Raw genomic sequence first — 14960 nt, forward strand, 5'->3', positions numbered from 1 at the left:
GTAAAGTTAATGAGGCAAAGAGAGAACAGAGGGCAGAAGGGGCAGCCTGGCAACAGCCCGGCTGGAGACAGGACCAGCTCGAGACCAAGTCGCGAGCGCTGAGCACCAGCAGCAGGTGGGGCAGGAAGAGAGGCCGGAGCGCGTGGGTCTGGGTAAGAGGGGGGGCCTTCTCCAAAGAGCGGGGGAAGTCCTGCAAGAGGAACTGCATGATTACTTCTAGATGAACAAAAGGAAAAGTCAATAAATGGTGGAACAGCCACAATCTGAGCTAGAAAAATAAAGAAGTTCTCTCAAACGCATCTTCCATAAGAAAGAGATAATGAATAATTCTTACCTTTCCATCAAAGAAGTGATGGTTAAACATGTTATAATGGCAAAAACTATCTTCCATATAAAACTGTGAATACCTGTAAAATAATTGGTTGATTACTAGAGTTACCTGTCCAGCAGGGCTGTAAATAAATATACACTCAATTTTAAAACTATGATATTACACTTTTAACAAATCACTTTTATCACTTCTTAACTTTTTGAAATAATACTTTCCCCAAATCTGAGGGAATCTGTACACTGAATACATAATAAAGTATTTTTCCAATTTTAAAGAAACTGTAGCAATACTACAGGATACTCATCTATAACATACTACTCATCTATAACTCATCATGTATCCTTATGAGTCCAAAGATTACATATAAAAATCACAGTATAGATTATCAAAGAAATGGGTTGGCAATTAAAAAACTTCTCTAAATATTTTGAAGAATTTTTTTTTAAATACTGAATCAACATTTCTACTCAAGAGTTGATTATTTTCTTCTGTAGTTAACAAAAAAAGTACTTAATACAAACTTTTTATCTACTGTAGATTAGTTCAATAAAACACATCTTCTCAACATAAAAAAATGAAGTGAGTATATTTCATATTTACTGAATTAATGCCAAGAGAGAAGAATGTTCACTGGCTGAAACATCTTATTCTTTTAACACGCTACTTTAAAATGCAATCAGCAGAACAAGAGTACCAGTTTTAGATATTAACATTTTATACATTTTGCTAATTTACCAGGCAAAATTCAAGCCACATTATGATTTAAATTTGCATCCATTTGATTTCTTTCAAGACTGGGCTTTCTTTAATCCTTGTTATTCCTATTTCTAGATATAGGTCCTAATGTCCTTGCTGATTCCTGAGATTGTTGTGTGACACAGACACCTCTGTTATTTCAAGGAGATTTTTGGACTTCCAACTTTTGCTATGAACAATTCACATACGAGCCAGTCCATCTTTCCGCAGAGTTCATAGCCCAGTGGAGAGACAGAGATCAGGCCCTCCCTGCGCCAGGGCTTCCTCGGGGGAGCGCCCAGCATGCTGCCCAACCCACCGCCCACGTCTCCCTGTGCTCTCAGCTCCCCACATGGGGTCTCACTGCTTCCTGGGCCACAGTGAGTGTCGCTGCAGCCGGCGACTCTGGTTTTTCTTCTTCTGACACTGGGGTCAAGAGCAGTGGCTCTATCATGAATGACACGGTCAGTTGTCAAATTCTGAGTGGGTAACTACATGTATGAATTTAGTAAATTAAACTATGTGAGTCTCAGGTTATTCAGCTACAAAACGGAAAAAAATAGCTTTTTACCTCATTGAACTTGGTAAGAATAAATGAGGTAAAGCACACAAAGTGGTTAATAGGATCCTAGCTACACAGCTTTTGCTAAAAATGTTAGGATATCGTTATTTTAGTAAACAGCCGCTAGAAAAATTTATGTCTTCATGTCCCTACATTGGAGAAATACGTTTATCTCCAACCAAAATTACTCCTCCTATAATATAAACTTCTTATAATATAATATAAACTTATATAATATAAACTTCTTATAATATAAACTTCTTCTTGTTCTATGGAGATGGAATAATGTCTTGTTACCGCTCTAAGTACAATATCCTCAGCATCATTTAAGATATTATTATCTTAGTACATCTGATGATTTCATAAAATATGAATTTGTAGTGAAGAAATAAGACAAAGGTTCAGATAATTGAAAAATATTTACACTACATGCTGTAATCTGATAAACATTTCAAAATCTGTGTGACAAAATCAATTACCATAAATAAATAATTACCATAAATATACCCACTCAACACACACAGGGTCAGTTGCTGTACACACAGATGTACCTCACTACTAGTCAGAGTGTGTCACCTGCCATTCAAGAGTTTTTTGTTTTTTGGGTTTTTTTTACTGTCTTGCATCTTTTTAAATATATTTTTGCCCCCTCTCCATTTTTTATTGCTTCACAGAGGCATAATCATTTTTTATTAAAAAGAGAAAATTTCATTTACATAAAATTCAGCCCAGCACACATGTCCAAAATAGCCTAGGTAGCAGAGGGGCAGAGCCAGAGAGAAAAAAGCCAGGATTTCGACTCTAAGTTTCCACCAAATACAAACAAGGGACCATAATTTTTCATATTTTAAATTATGAAAAATCACTTAACATTACCCACTTAAAATGGAATTGGACACAAAGAATTATTCTCTCCATTGACTAAGACAAACAAAACCAATCAGGAGCACGGGCTCTTGAAAACGGCTCAAAAGGACATTCATTTAATTTGGCCATTCATTCTCCTTAAATGGAGTCAGCTACCAAGTGTGAAGCAGGCTCTACACACAGGAAATGCAATCAAGAGCTGAATAAAATTAGCTCATGAAACGAACCTAAGAATTTCTCTTCTTTCCTTTTGACATAACTTTATTTGGATGATAGTTTGCTAAATAGTCTCACATCTTTCATGCTAAAATTAGAGCATCTAGAAATCCGTCTTAGGAAATGTTAAACTCAAACCTGAAAGGAAGTGCCCCTGTGTTGAGGCAGGGTTCTGCAACCTTGGACAGACCTTCTGTGGGGAAACAGCAATAAAGCAAAGTCAAAGTGCCGGGAGCAACTATTCCCTGCCATTCTTTTTTTTTAAAGATTTATTTATTTATGTTTACAGAACAGGGGTACAGGCCAGAGGTGTTGTGGGGTGAGAAGATTCACCAGAAACAGAGTAGGGAACAGAACAGGCAGCTGCACTGAAATACACTGCTGAGGGCAACAGCAGGTGAGATAGGACAAGTCTACCACACCTCCCTGCCATTCTTAGACACAGGAATTATGACCAGATTTAACTGTGGCCCTTGTGAGAGATCTGAACCAGCCAGTACATACTAATGTACTTCAATCGGCCAGCTCCCTCCTAATATCCAATGTTAACCTTGTTCAGAGATGATCAACTAACAAACTACAGTATCAACAAACTAAATGAGGTAGAATATCCCCAACACAACATACTTAGCTTCTGTTTGCAACACAGAGAGAAGTTTAGACCTGAAAAAAATACCAATGTATTCTATTATTACGAAATACATGTATCCCTTACTCTGGCAAAGAGACTTCAACTATAGGCTCAGTTAAAGTAAAACTACCAGGCATGGCACCTAAGGCCAAAAAGAAAGGGGCTGTATAAACCTTCCAAATCAAAGGTAAATCAGGTAAGATGAAGAGTTGATGAATGTACCTAGCTGATTTAACACTACTAAACAATATGCTTAAAATGGGTTAAAAGCTAAAATTATAAGACCCTTAGAAGAAAGTACAGGTATAAATATTCATGACCTTGAATTAGGTAATAGTTTCTTACCTAAGACACTTCAAACACAAGTAACCAAAGAAAAGAGAGAAAAACTAGACTTCATCAAAAGTGAAAAGAAAACCCACATCGGGAGAAAATATTTGTAAACCATGTATCTGCTAGTATCTAGTACCCAAAATACATTGAGAATGCTTTTAGTTTAACAATAGAAAGACAAATAATCCACTGGAAAAATAGGCAGAGGATCGAATACATGCCACCCAACAGTTCGACAAATGGCCCATAAGCACATGAAAAGATGCTCATTATCATTACCCATCAATAAAATTTAAAATAAAGCCACAATGAGATAAAGAACAGATAATAATAAGTGTTGGTAAGGATGTAGAGAAATCAAAGTGCACATAAATTCTGGTGGGATTGTAAAATGGGGCTTTAGAAAACAGTTTGATAGTTCCTCAAGAAGCTAAACATAGTGTTATATATGACCCCCTAAATCTACTCCTAACACATATACCTATGATGGGTTGAACTATGTTCCTCCAGAATTCATCTCTAAAATCCCTAACCTCGTACCTCAGAATATGACTGTATTGGAAAAGGGCTTCCAAAGATGCTACTGAGTTAAAACGAAGTCTATAGGACGGGCCCTAAAGATATGATTGGTGTCCTTCCAAGAGGAGAATTGGACATACAAGGAAGACACCAGAGATGGGCAGACCACATAAAGACACAGCGAGAAGATAGCCTTCTGCAAGCTAAGCTGAGAGGCTCAGAAGAAACCAAACCTACCAGCAACTTGAGTGTAGAAACTTTGTGGAAGACAACTAAATTCCTGTCTTTTAAATCACCCAGTCTATTGTATTCTGCTATACTAGTTCTAGCAAGCTAACACAATACCTATAGACATGACAACATACATGCACATGAAAATCTGTATACAGATGTTCATAACAGCACTATTCAAAATAGCCAAAAAGCTATTTGAAGTAACTCAAGAAGTAACTGAAATATCTATGATCAGCTAAGTGGACAAGTTAATTTGGCAGATCCATACAAAAGAATATTACTCGGTCACAAGAAAGAATGAAGGCCTGACATATGCTACAATATGAATGAACTATGAAAATATTATGATAAGCAAAAAGAATCCAGACTCTAAAAGCCATACATTGTATGATTCTATGTGAATCCAGCCGCTGAAAGTACACTAGTGGTGGCCAGGGGCTCCAGGAGAAGACATGAGAAGAGGCTGCTTATGGGGACAGAGTTTCCTTCGAAGGTGATGGAGATACTTTAACAGTGGTAAGCTCACGGATACATTAATTAGTGATTCTGTTTTTGAAAAGCTGCATGATCCTATTAACCACTATGTGTACTTTACCTCATTTATTTATGCTTACCAAGTTCAATGAGGTACAAACTATGATTTTTCCATTTTGCAGATGAAGAACCTGAGACTCACACAGTGTAAGTTCCTAAATTGACACATGCAATAAGTGACCCACTCAGAATCTGACACCCTGTCATGGCAGAGCCAGTGCTCCTGACCCCCGTGTCAGTGAAACACAATGTGCACATCCTCTGGTACAATAAATTAAAATGCATGTCTTCTGCTCCAACACCACGATGAACTAAAACCCCAGAAAGTTCAAATAATTTTGAAAAATAATTCTGTGAGAAGAAATGTTCACCCTGTCAGAATTTATTTCTAAGCGATAAGCCAAAGACAATTAGACACATTCACAGAGATTTCGGAGGCCAACAGCAAGGAGAGAAATCCACTGCCTCCCTGTCTGAAGTATAGAAGATTACAAGTGGAGCTCACGGGACTAAAAGGTTGCTTACAACCAGTTACTGTTTCTTAAATGTTAAAGGGTTATCATAAGGTCACAGTAAGAGAAAAATATTAAAAATAAAAAAACCAGGAGATAATAAAGGAGAATATTATATACTTTGTAATGACCTACCGAAAGTCAATATCCAGTAGAAGGCTTTTAAGGTTAAACTTCACGTCACCTGATGCTTTCAACCTGATCAGCTCATGCAACCTAGAGCAATTAGAGAAAGCAAGTTTAATAGGACATGACAAAGGCCATACAAAACAGCAAACAAACAAGTCAACCATCAACCCCTCCTTCCAGTTCCAATATTTCCCAGAAACACTGAGGAGACTTTGGCAGCAACCAAGGTTTCAGTTTTGCAAATAATTTATAAAGGGCAAAACAAAGAAGTCGAAAATTATAAACCAAATTCATGAATCAAGTCAGAAAGACTCGCATACAGCTGACCTCTCCAGGGACTTCTCAGAGGGCCACAGAGGTGGCCCCTGCTCACATACTCACACCTCTTCGAACTCTCACCTTCACGCTTGGCCCTGCACACGCTCCATCACCAAAGGCACATTTTTCTCAGGGCTTAAACAGCAGCAAGCAGAAAAGAGTTTAAAAGTCATGGGCTGTACCTGGGTGTCCCGACACACAGTGCTCTTCTGAATCCAAGCGAAGAGAACAGGTCTATCAAGAACCGACAGGTCCTATCGGCAAACAAATACTGCGCATTTGTCTTCTTGTTCTCCAGGGGATAAAGCAGCTGACTGGGCCTTTTTAACTGGGTGACAGAAACGTTGCTCACCACCGGATGCCCAGGGTGATCCTCCCACTCGTCTGGTAACAGCAACTGCTGGCATTTTTGACAAAATGTTCTCTGAGACAAGGGCAGCTCAATAAACCTCAAGTACCTTCAAGACATTTATTAAAAAAAAAAGGGGGGGGTATATGTTAAGATTGTTTTTTTTTTTTAAGATTTATTTATTTATGCATACAGAACTGGGGTACAGGCCAGAAGTGCAGGGGCAGTGAGAGGATTCACCAGAGACATAGTGGGGAGCAGAACAGGCAGATCGACAAAGTACACTGCCGAGCAGGTCAGGAGAGGTCTGCAGCGCCATGTGGTCACCTCCAGGGTGGGGGTCGAACTCGTGCTGAAGTGGCTTTAGCTTCTTAGTGCTGTGCTTTAACCTGCTGCACCACCAGCGAAGGCCCAGGATTGTTGTTTTTAAAGACAATTTGTTTTTACTATTTTTAGTATGCAACAAGCATTCACTTCCTAAAGAGTACTGCACGAAGAAGCAAAGGTGAGGGGGAAAATCTGTGGACTTTTGGCTAGAACTTATGTCTGGCCACACACCCACTGAATGAAAAGAATCAGCAATTTCATAAGAATTGAGATGTACCAATTGAGTCAATGAATGAAGATCAATATTCACTTACAATGTGAATCTAACATATTACTCAAACAACTTTGTAGTAATGGAGACTATCAGGTTTAAATTTATCAACAAATCCATGTGTTCTAACTCTGAAGTGTTAAACAACCTGGCTTAGTATGACAGTCATTTTAAAATGAGAAATTAGATCATTCTTCAAGTTCTTGTGGCATATTTAGGAAGAAAAATCATCTCCTAAAAAAGAAAACGTTCCTGCAAAGCTCCGTGATTCTTAGCAGTTCTGATGGAGGTGGTTCTGAGAAGTTTAGTCCCTAATCACCCAACAGGCAAAGAGTATTCAAAACTTTACAAAAAAAAAAACCTATACAGAATTGTTAGTCTTTTGCAAATCAACTTTATATCTGACTTCAGTGATACCTTTTCATACTCTTTTCATTTTATTAGAGGTGATTAAAGAAAGAAAATAATCACAGTATATTTACAAAATTGCTGATTTTGAATATGTAATACCAGTTATGAAATCAGCAAAGAAAACAGATGAGAAAGAAATAAGTTTATCAAGACTCAGAGAGGATCAGAAATGTCAACATCCAACAAGGATGCTAAAGGCTTCAAAGACAGAGGCTGTTACATGGTTTCAAGTGATCAAATCTGTACTAGAAACTGAACAATGCTGAACCCAAGAGGTCTGAAAACTTTCCATCTGTGAAAGCAGTTTCACTTTAAAGCACCAGGCAGTACAAAGAGCTGTTCTGAGTGGCCGCGGCAAGAAATAAGCTTATCACATCAGAAATTTAAATACTTCTAGTTCTATGATAACTGTTGTCTTACAGCCTTGTCTAGGACTGAAAGAGAGATCTAAGAAGAAACTTTTACAGTAATTACAAGCAAAACTGTCACTAGAGAAACATATTTTTAGATAAAATTATATAATATCTAGATCAGAAGTCAGGTTATAGGGTACAGGTGATAAAAATGAGCCTCATACTGATAACGGATAAAGTTGGTATGGATGCAGGAGGCTCTTATACCATCCCACTTTTGTGTATGCTTGAAACTTAGCAAAGTACTTCAAAGTACATAAGTTAAAACACAAAGTTAGTGAGCAAAAATGGCTCCAGAAAATGACTAAGCAAGAATGGGATTATATGCAGCCTTAGTGTTTCATTCTTTGGTAACAGGAAATGAATCTCAACAACTTCTTAGAACTAAGTTTCCAGTTTGAAAGGCTCTACCTAATCCCCAGCAAGACAGAAATAAAAAGAAGAAAAAAAAATCAAAGTGGATCGCGATGAAAAGTTGCACCCCTGGAAATAAAGAGATTCAAAAGCATGACAGGATCAGCAGATCACAGGTCATAAATGAGAGACAAGGAATACATTTGAACTTCTCAACTACCATAATGAAGACGTAAGAAAACAGAGCATTGCCTTCCATATTCTGAAGAAAAGTATTTCGTACCTAGGATCCTATCATGCGCATAGGTATCAATCAAGTATCAGCATAAAAGGAGTCTCAGAAATGCAAGATAACAAAATTTTTACTTCCTTCTACACGTTCAAGAAAAAGACTAAGGGAATTGTTGGGTGGTAAAAATCAGGTTGGCTTTACAAATCAACTAAGCCCATGCAACTCTAGACCAGCACCCCCAGAGGGTGGCATGCCCCAGCACTGGCTGCCACGAATACCAGCTCCTGACGAAACAACACAGATACCAAGAGGCTACGTGGGGAGACTTAAACAAAAGAAACAACATGCTTTGAGGTCTGTTCGATCCTATTACAAAAAAAAATCTCTGGGCTTATCATCTTTTTATTTTATTTCCTAATCATTTATTTTTTTAATTTATTTTTACTTATGTAAATAAAAACTGGAGTGCAGGTCAGAGTTGTGGGGAGGAGAGTGAGAGGATCCACTAGACACAGAGTGGAGAGGGAGAACAGGTGGATCTACTGAAATATACTGCTGAGGGGAGCAGAGGGAGACAGGAGAGGTCTGCTGTGCCATTCGGGTCACCTCCCTGGCTGGGGATTGAACTCAGGCCGTAGTGGCTGGTGATAGCTTGATAGTGCTGAGACTTTAACCTCTGTACCACCAGGGAGGTCTCTAATCATATAAGCCCAAGTAGAAGCGTTAGAAGGAGAAGAGGGAAGGGGATATAGTGTAAGTATATTGGTTTCCTCGTGTTTTAGAGCCAGAGGCTCTCGACTGAAAATTCATGCTGCACAGACACAAATAATATTCAAAGACAAAAAGCTTAACTCTAAAAGGAATTATCAATAAAAATTTAATAGCAATTATAGAGAAGGAAAGATAGGGAGAAGATAAATATGCTAAGTTTATCATTTCTCATTTCAGATAGATGAAGAGAACCTAAAAAGGGGAGATTAAATATGAGTATAAAAAGTTAGAATGGCAACCATTAGAACAAAATTAAGAATAATCAATGTTAAAAAAAAAAAACACTAACGTGAGAATAGAAAGAAGCAATAAAACAGAAAACACAAAATAATACAGCAAAACTAAGGCAAGCATACCTGCATATTTACTATGAAAACCAAACTAAAAACTAGCCATTAAAACAAAGGCTGTTATGCCCCAGATCACAAAGGAAAATCCAGTAACTCTAGTTCTTCCCTTCTGAGATGCATATTTTTTCACATGTTAGTTAGCATCTACAGTTGAGATCTGGTTCCTAACCTCCGTCAGTCAGGAGGTCAGAACAGACCTGGGTCGGTGTGCAAAGCTGGTCCTCACCCTCAAGCTGTCATCTCTCCTTTACCTGACACAGTCTGAACAACACATGGGTGACGCTGCCATGCCCATGACTCAGCCCTGACAGTTACTGTGCCTACATTCCGGTCCCCTGGGGAGGGTAACAGGGCAAACCCTGACGTCAGAGAAGTACACTTTCATTGTTGAAAGGAGTAAACAACCGTGAAGGCCCGTACAAAAGAAAGGAGAAAGGAAGATCCTCAGGTCAGTGAAATTGTACCAGGTCCTGCGCTCTGAAACAGTCCACAAGACTGCATGCCACACACCAAGTGAGAGAAGATGCAAATCAGCAGAAAGAGCTGAAAGTGAGACACTACCGGCCATCTCAGCCGTCTCGGGACACTCAGTGCTTTAAGTTAGATGCTTGAAAGTGGAAGACTGCTGAATGAGCCTTCTCTTAGATCTGTGTGCTGTTGAACTTGTCCTTCTGATCATTTAGTCAAATTTTTTAGCTTCGTACATCTTGTGTATCTTTCTCTCTACCCAAAAATCACATCATAATCTCTCAACTATACTGCTTTAAATTAACATCCAGAAACACGGATTGTTCAAGATTGGTCGGAGAAACCCAGGACCAACAAGACCCAGGATTTCTCAGTGCTACCCCTCGTGGGAACTCCCTACACAGCCCCTGGGGAGAAGAAAACCATTCTGCTGCATCGCTCAGCATGGCTCACAAATTGCAGGCTAGCATTTTGAAATGTCATTTTTATTGATCTCCATTTGATGATCCATTTGCCTTTCCTGGAGTAGACAAATTATGTTTATGGCATTTCCCTAATAGCAAGCCTTGAAAATCCGAGTTTAAATGAGCTCTAAAAAACACAACCAAATGAAATATCAGCTAAACAAAACTATCTCGGTGCACATAAATTAATGCTGATTTTAGCATTAAAATACATCTTCCCTAAGATTATAGGTCACACACAAGACAGCTAATGCACAGCACAGGAGAGTAACACATTCCAGGCAGAGCAGGCTGCTCAAAACCACAAGGAATCGCACAAAATGTTAAGCTGTCAACTGAATACATGAAATATAAGGCATGGTTCATAGTGTGAGATTAAAAAAATGAGTATCAAATCCAATTCAGTGGATGGCAGAAATCTGTGCAATACTACCAGTTCCAGAATAAAAAGTCAAGAGAAATCGGCCAGCAGGAAATACTACAAAATGACCCAAGTAAGAAACCATTGATAATATTCATACTCTACTTTCTTCATCTTTGATATCCTATTTTATCCAACCATGATCATCTCACTATGACATATCTCCCTGTAGCTCCTTCATTTTATCTCAGTTCTCCTCAAATTATTATGCATTATTCATTTCTAGCATTTATATTTAAAAATAGTGTTTAGCGGGCCCTCCCTGGTGATGCAGCGGGTTAAAGCGCAGCACTAAGAAGCTAAAGCCACTTCAGCATGAGTTCGATCCCCGCCTGCGCCAGAGCCCCAGAGTTGATCCATATGGTGCAGCAGCCCTCTCCTGACCCACCCACTGCTCCCCTCAGCAGTGTACTTCCTCAGTCAACCTGTTCTGCTCCCCACTCTGAATCCTCTCACTGCCCCTGCACTTCTGGCCTGTACCGGAGTTCTGCATGCGTGCATAAATAAATCTTTACAAAATAATAATGTTTAGAATCAGAAAGGCATACATCTGAGTCACAACAAGTACTCTAGTAGTAGGAATGTGAGGAAGTTACTCAACTTTTCCAAGCCTCAATTTTCTCATCTAAGTAAACGAATGAGTCATGGGGCAAATGAGGATAATCAGAAGGCTTCAGGGACAGTGCAGGTGGGACTTCCCGACAGCTCAAGAACCTTCAGCGATAAGGGCCACAGGAGGAATAAGCAAAGATCCCGAGATAAGGGAAACAAATTCTAAAGGGAGCTAGTCAAACACCCCAGGACTAGAGGCAACAGAACTTTCCAGATCAAGGATGGCAAGAGAATCGTATGCCCGAAGGTAAGGGATGCAGGACAGGAAGATCCCAAGCGCCGAGGCGTGTTAAGTGAGACACCAGGAGCTAGCCAACCACAGAGCGATGGCTGCAACTTTACAATGCTGAGGGAAAGACTCTGAGGCACCGTCTTCGCCCCTCCCGTGTGAAGGAACTGTCCTTTTTCCTTTAAGAAACCCCTCTAAGACAAGGGCTGCTTCTCTGCTTACTCATCGGAAGACCCTGTGAGTTCCTTTTTACCACGCCGGAGACGAGCACCGCGGTCTGACCAGGGTGGAAAGCAGCAGCAGCCGTGCTCAGGTAACTGCGCATACCAGCATCACTGCCATGGCGGGACTGATACCACCACTCAGTGCACCTGGCACAGTGCCTCATTCACAGTAGTGCCCAATTTACACTAAATCCCTCCCCAGGTTTGTCGTTGTTGCTGTCTGCATTCCAGTACAGTAAGTGGGCATCCCTGATCCAGTACTTGGGTTAAGGTCAATCAAGTTACCTCCAGAAAGTCCCCCTAACAGCACTTAGGATTCCACTCACATCTGGAAGATAAAGAAACAAAACAAACTTTCAGATTTTAAGTAGAAAATGGAGGTTACCGAAAGACAAAAGGGAGGTGTAAGTTGGATAAAGGATAAACTGAATGGTGTAGATGACAACTGGATTTTGTTGGTGATCCTAACGTACTACACACGCGGCAAATTACAATCTAAGCACCTATATATAAACCTAGGTGATGTTTTAAACCAATGTTACTTCATTAAAGAAAAGCATCCATCGAGGGACTTTAAAATCCACTAAGAAGTGCAAGAAAAACACTTTTAATAGAGTCCAGGACACCTTTCCACTTGGCCTGGCTAAGACTTCGGAATCCTGCTAAGCACAGCAGCCCGGAGAGTCAGAGGGAGTTCCACTGAAGGTGAAAACCTATTTGGCATTACCAAGCAGAGCAAATAAGGAATTTCTCCCAGCAAATATAGCACAAGGGACTTCTTTAGGAGTTCCTCCTAGCAAATAGAACACAAGGGTTTATTTTCAAAAATAGGATGAATTCTTTTCACAGGCTCATCACAGAATTAAATCTATGACTTTAACTTCCATTCACCCAAAAAACACTTTAACAATGCAGAGTTCTTAAATTGATGTTTATAGCTTACAAAAATGCTTTGCTTCTTTTAGTATTTCAAAAAGAAACATTACAATAAATTTCAGATACATCATCAAAAGTACAAGAAACCCAGGGCCTTCCCTGGTGGTGCAAAGGGTTAAAGCACCACACTATGAAGCTCTCCAAAGCCACTGCAACATGAGTTTGATCCCCGGCCAGGGAGCTGACCCACATGGTGCAGCAGACCTCTTCTGACACGCCCACTGCTCCCTTCAGCAGTGTATTTCAGTACATCTGCCTGTTCTGCTCCCCCTCTGTCTCTGGTGAATCCTTTCACCCCCTACACCCTGGCCTGTACCCTAGTTCTTGTATACATAAATAAATAAATCTTTTTTTAAAAAAAAAGTACAAGCAACCCCCCAAAAGACGAATAATAGGATTTCATAAAAATTCAAAACTCTTATAAGTCAAAGGGTATCATGAAGAAAGTGAAAAAACAGTGTACACAAATATTTCCAAATCACATGTTCAAAAGGGTATTCAGAATATATAAAAAACTCCTATAACTCAACAGCAAAAGATAAAACCCTCTTCAAAATGAACAAAGCCCTTGAATAGATATTTTCCCACAGAAGACATACAAATGGCCAGCAAGTATATGAAAATATGTTCAACATGATTAGTAATAAGGGAAATAAAAAACAGCACAAGGACATACTACTTCATAACTAGTTGGATGGCCATAAACGAAACACAGAAAATAGTAAGTGTTGACAATAATGTAGAAAAATTAGGACCCCTGTGTTGCTAGCAGGAATATAAAGTCGTATGGCCATTGTGGAAAACTGTTTGGCAGTTCCTGCAAACATTAAACACATTTGATCCAGGAATTCCATTCCAAGGTATAAATAGCCAGAAGAAATGAAAACAGTAACCTCAGATATTTGTATGCTAATTGTCATTCACTGTAGCATTCTTCAGGACACACAAAATGTGGAAAACAACACGTGTCCACTAACTGAATCAAAAAATAAACAAACTGATTATTAGGCAGCCATAAAATGATGAAGTTCTGATATATGCCATAATATAGACGGGCAAATATTTTCTGATGTCACGTACATAGGTTACCTAGTCTAGTCAAATTCACAGAGACAAAAATACATTAGAGGTTACAGAGTTTGGAAGGAAATGGAATGGGGAGTTATTGCTTAGTGGTGACAGAATTTCTATTCAAGATGACAAAGCTTAGAAATCTTTAGTGGTGAAAGATTGTAAAAGATTGTGATCGTAATTATTGTCACTGAATTAAACACTTAAGAATTATCAGAATGAATAACTTTATGTTTCATATTTTTTTTAGCCACAATTAAATTAAAACCTTTCAAAAAGTAATAGTAAAATTAAGGCACTGAAAAAAATCATAAATAAAAATGACACTGCCTCAGTACCTTTCCACACACTGTACTCGAGATAGTGGTGGCTGACATCTTCGGTTATAGGCTTCCCGGGCAGCGAGTCTAGCTTCTGACAACTGAAATGGAATAAAAAGTCCCACTTAATAGACTATCAATCTTGCGATCATTCTAGAAAAGACAACTGCTTTCTGGCATCAGAAGCCAGAAAGACATACAAATCAATGTGGTAAACAAACATTCATTTCACAGGAAAAGAAAACACATTAAAATGGGAAGATTCTAGAGCAGTTGGAAGCAACACCCATAATCATAAATAAAATACTCAGCGATAACTCACACATGGCCATCTTAAGGGGTCTGCACAAGAGTGATAGAGGGGCCTCCCAGGTGGTGCAAGGGGTTAAGATGCAGCACTATGAAGCTATCCGCAGCACAAGTTCAATCCTAGGCCAGGGAGGTGACCCACACGTCACAGCAGACCTCTCCTCTCTCCTGCTACTCTCCTCAGCAGTATATTTCAGTAGATCCACCATTCGACTCCCTATTCCGTCTCTGGTAAATCCTTTCTCTCACACACACACACCTCCCCATTCCCACCACTGGCATCTCTAGCCTACATCCCAACTCCTGTATGCATAAATAAATAATTTTTTTTTAAAAGTGGTAGAAAACTACTAATAAACATAATAAAGCTGAAAATTTTCAGAAGCTTTAACAGAAGTTCAAGAAGAAACAAAATTCATAATTCTGTCTCTAAGTGACTTCACTGCAAATGCCCAAAATGAGTTTTTCTAAAACATTCCCTGGAATGACCATGACCTAAATTCTTCA

At 39.2% G+C, this 14960-nt stretch overlaps 1 protein-coding gene across 1 annotated transcript in view; it reads right to left on the bottom strand.

The window, feature by feature from the left end:
* ZCCHC4 (zinc finger, CCHC domain containing 4) overlaps positions 1 to 14960 on the bottom strand; it is a 36601-nt gene that overhangs the window by 20431 nt on the left and 1210 nt on the right. Inside the window, exons 3-6 of the mRNA XM_004681366.2 lie at positions 14163 to 14245; positions 6104 to 6379; positions 5610 to 5690; positions 335 to 407 (exon numbers count right to left, since the gene is read on the bottom strand). Coding sequence (XP_004681423.1) covers positions 335 to 407; positions 5610 to 5690; positions 6104 to 6379; positions 14163 to 14245 — 513 coding nt within the window. The remainder of the gene's footprint in view (positions 1 to 334; positions 408 to 5609; positions 5691 to 6103; positions 6380 to 14162; positions 14246 to 14960) is intronic.

Source organism: Condylura cristata, unplaced genomic scaffold (genome assembly GCF_000260355.1).
Source record: "Condylura cristata isolate star-nosed mole 26May11 unplaced genomic scaffold, ConCri1.0 scaffold00012, whole genome shotgun sequence".
Taxonomy (NCBI): Eukaryota; Metazoa; Chordata; class Mammalia; order Eulipotyphla; family Talpidae; genus Condylura; species Condylura cristata.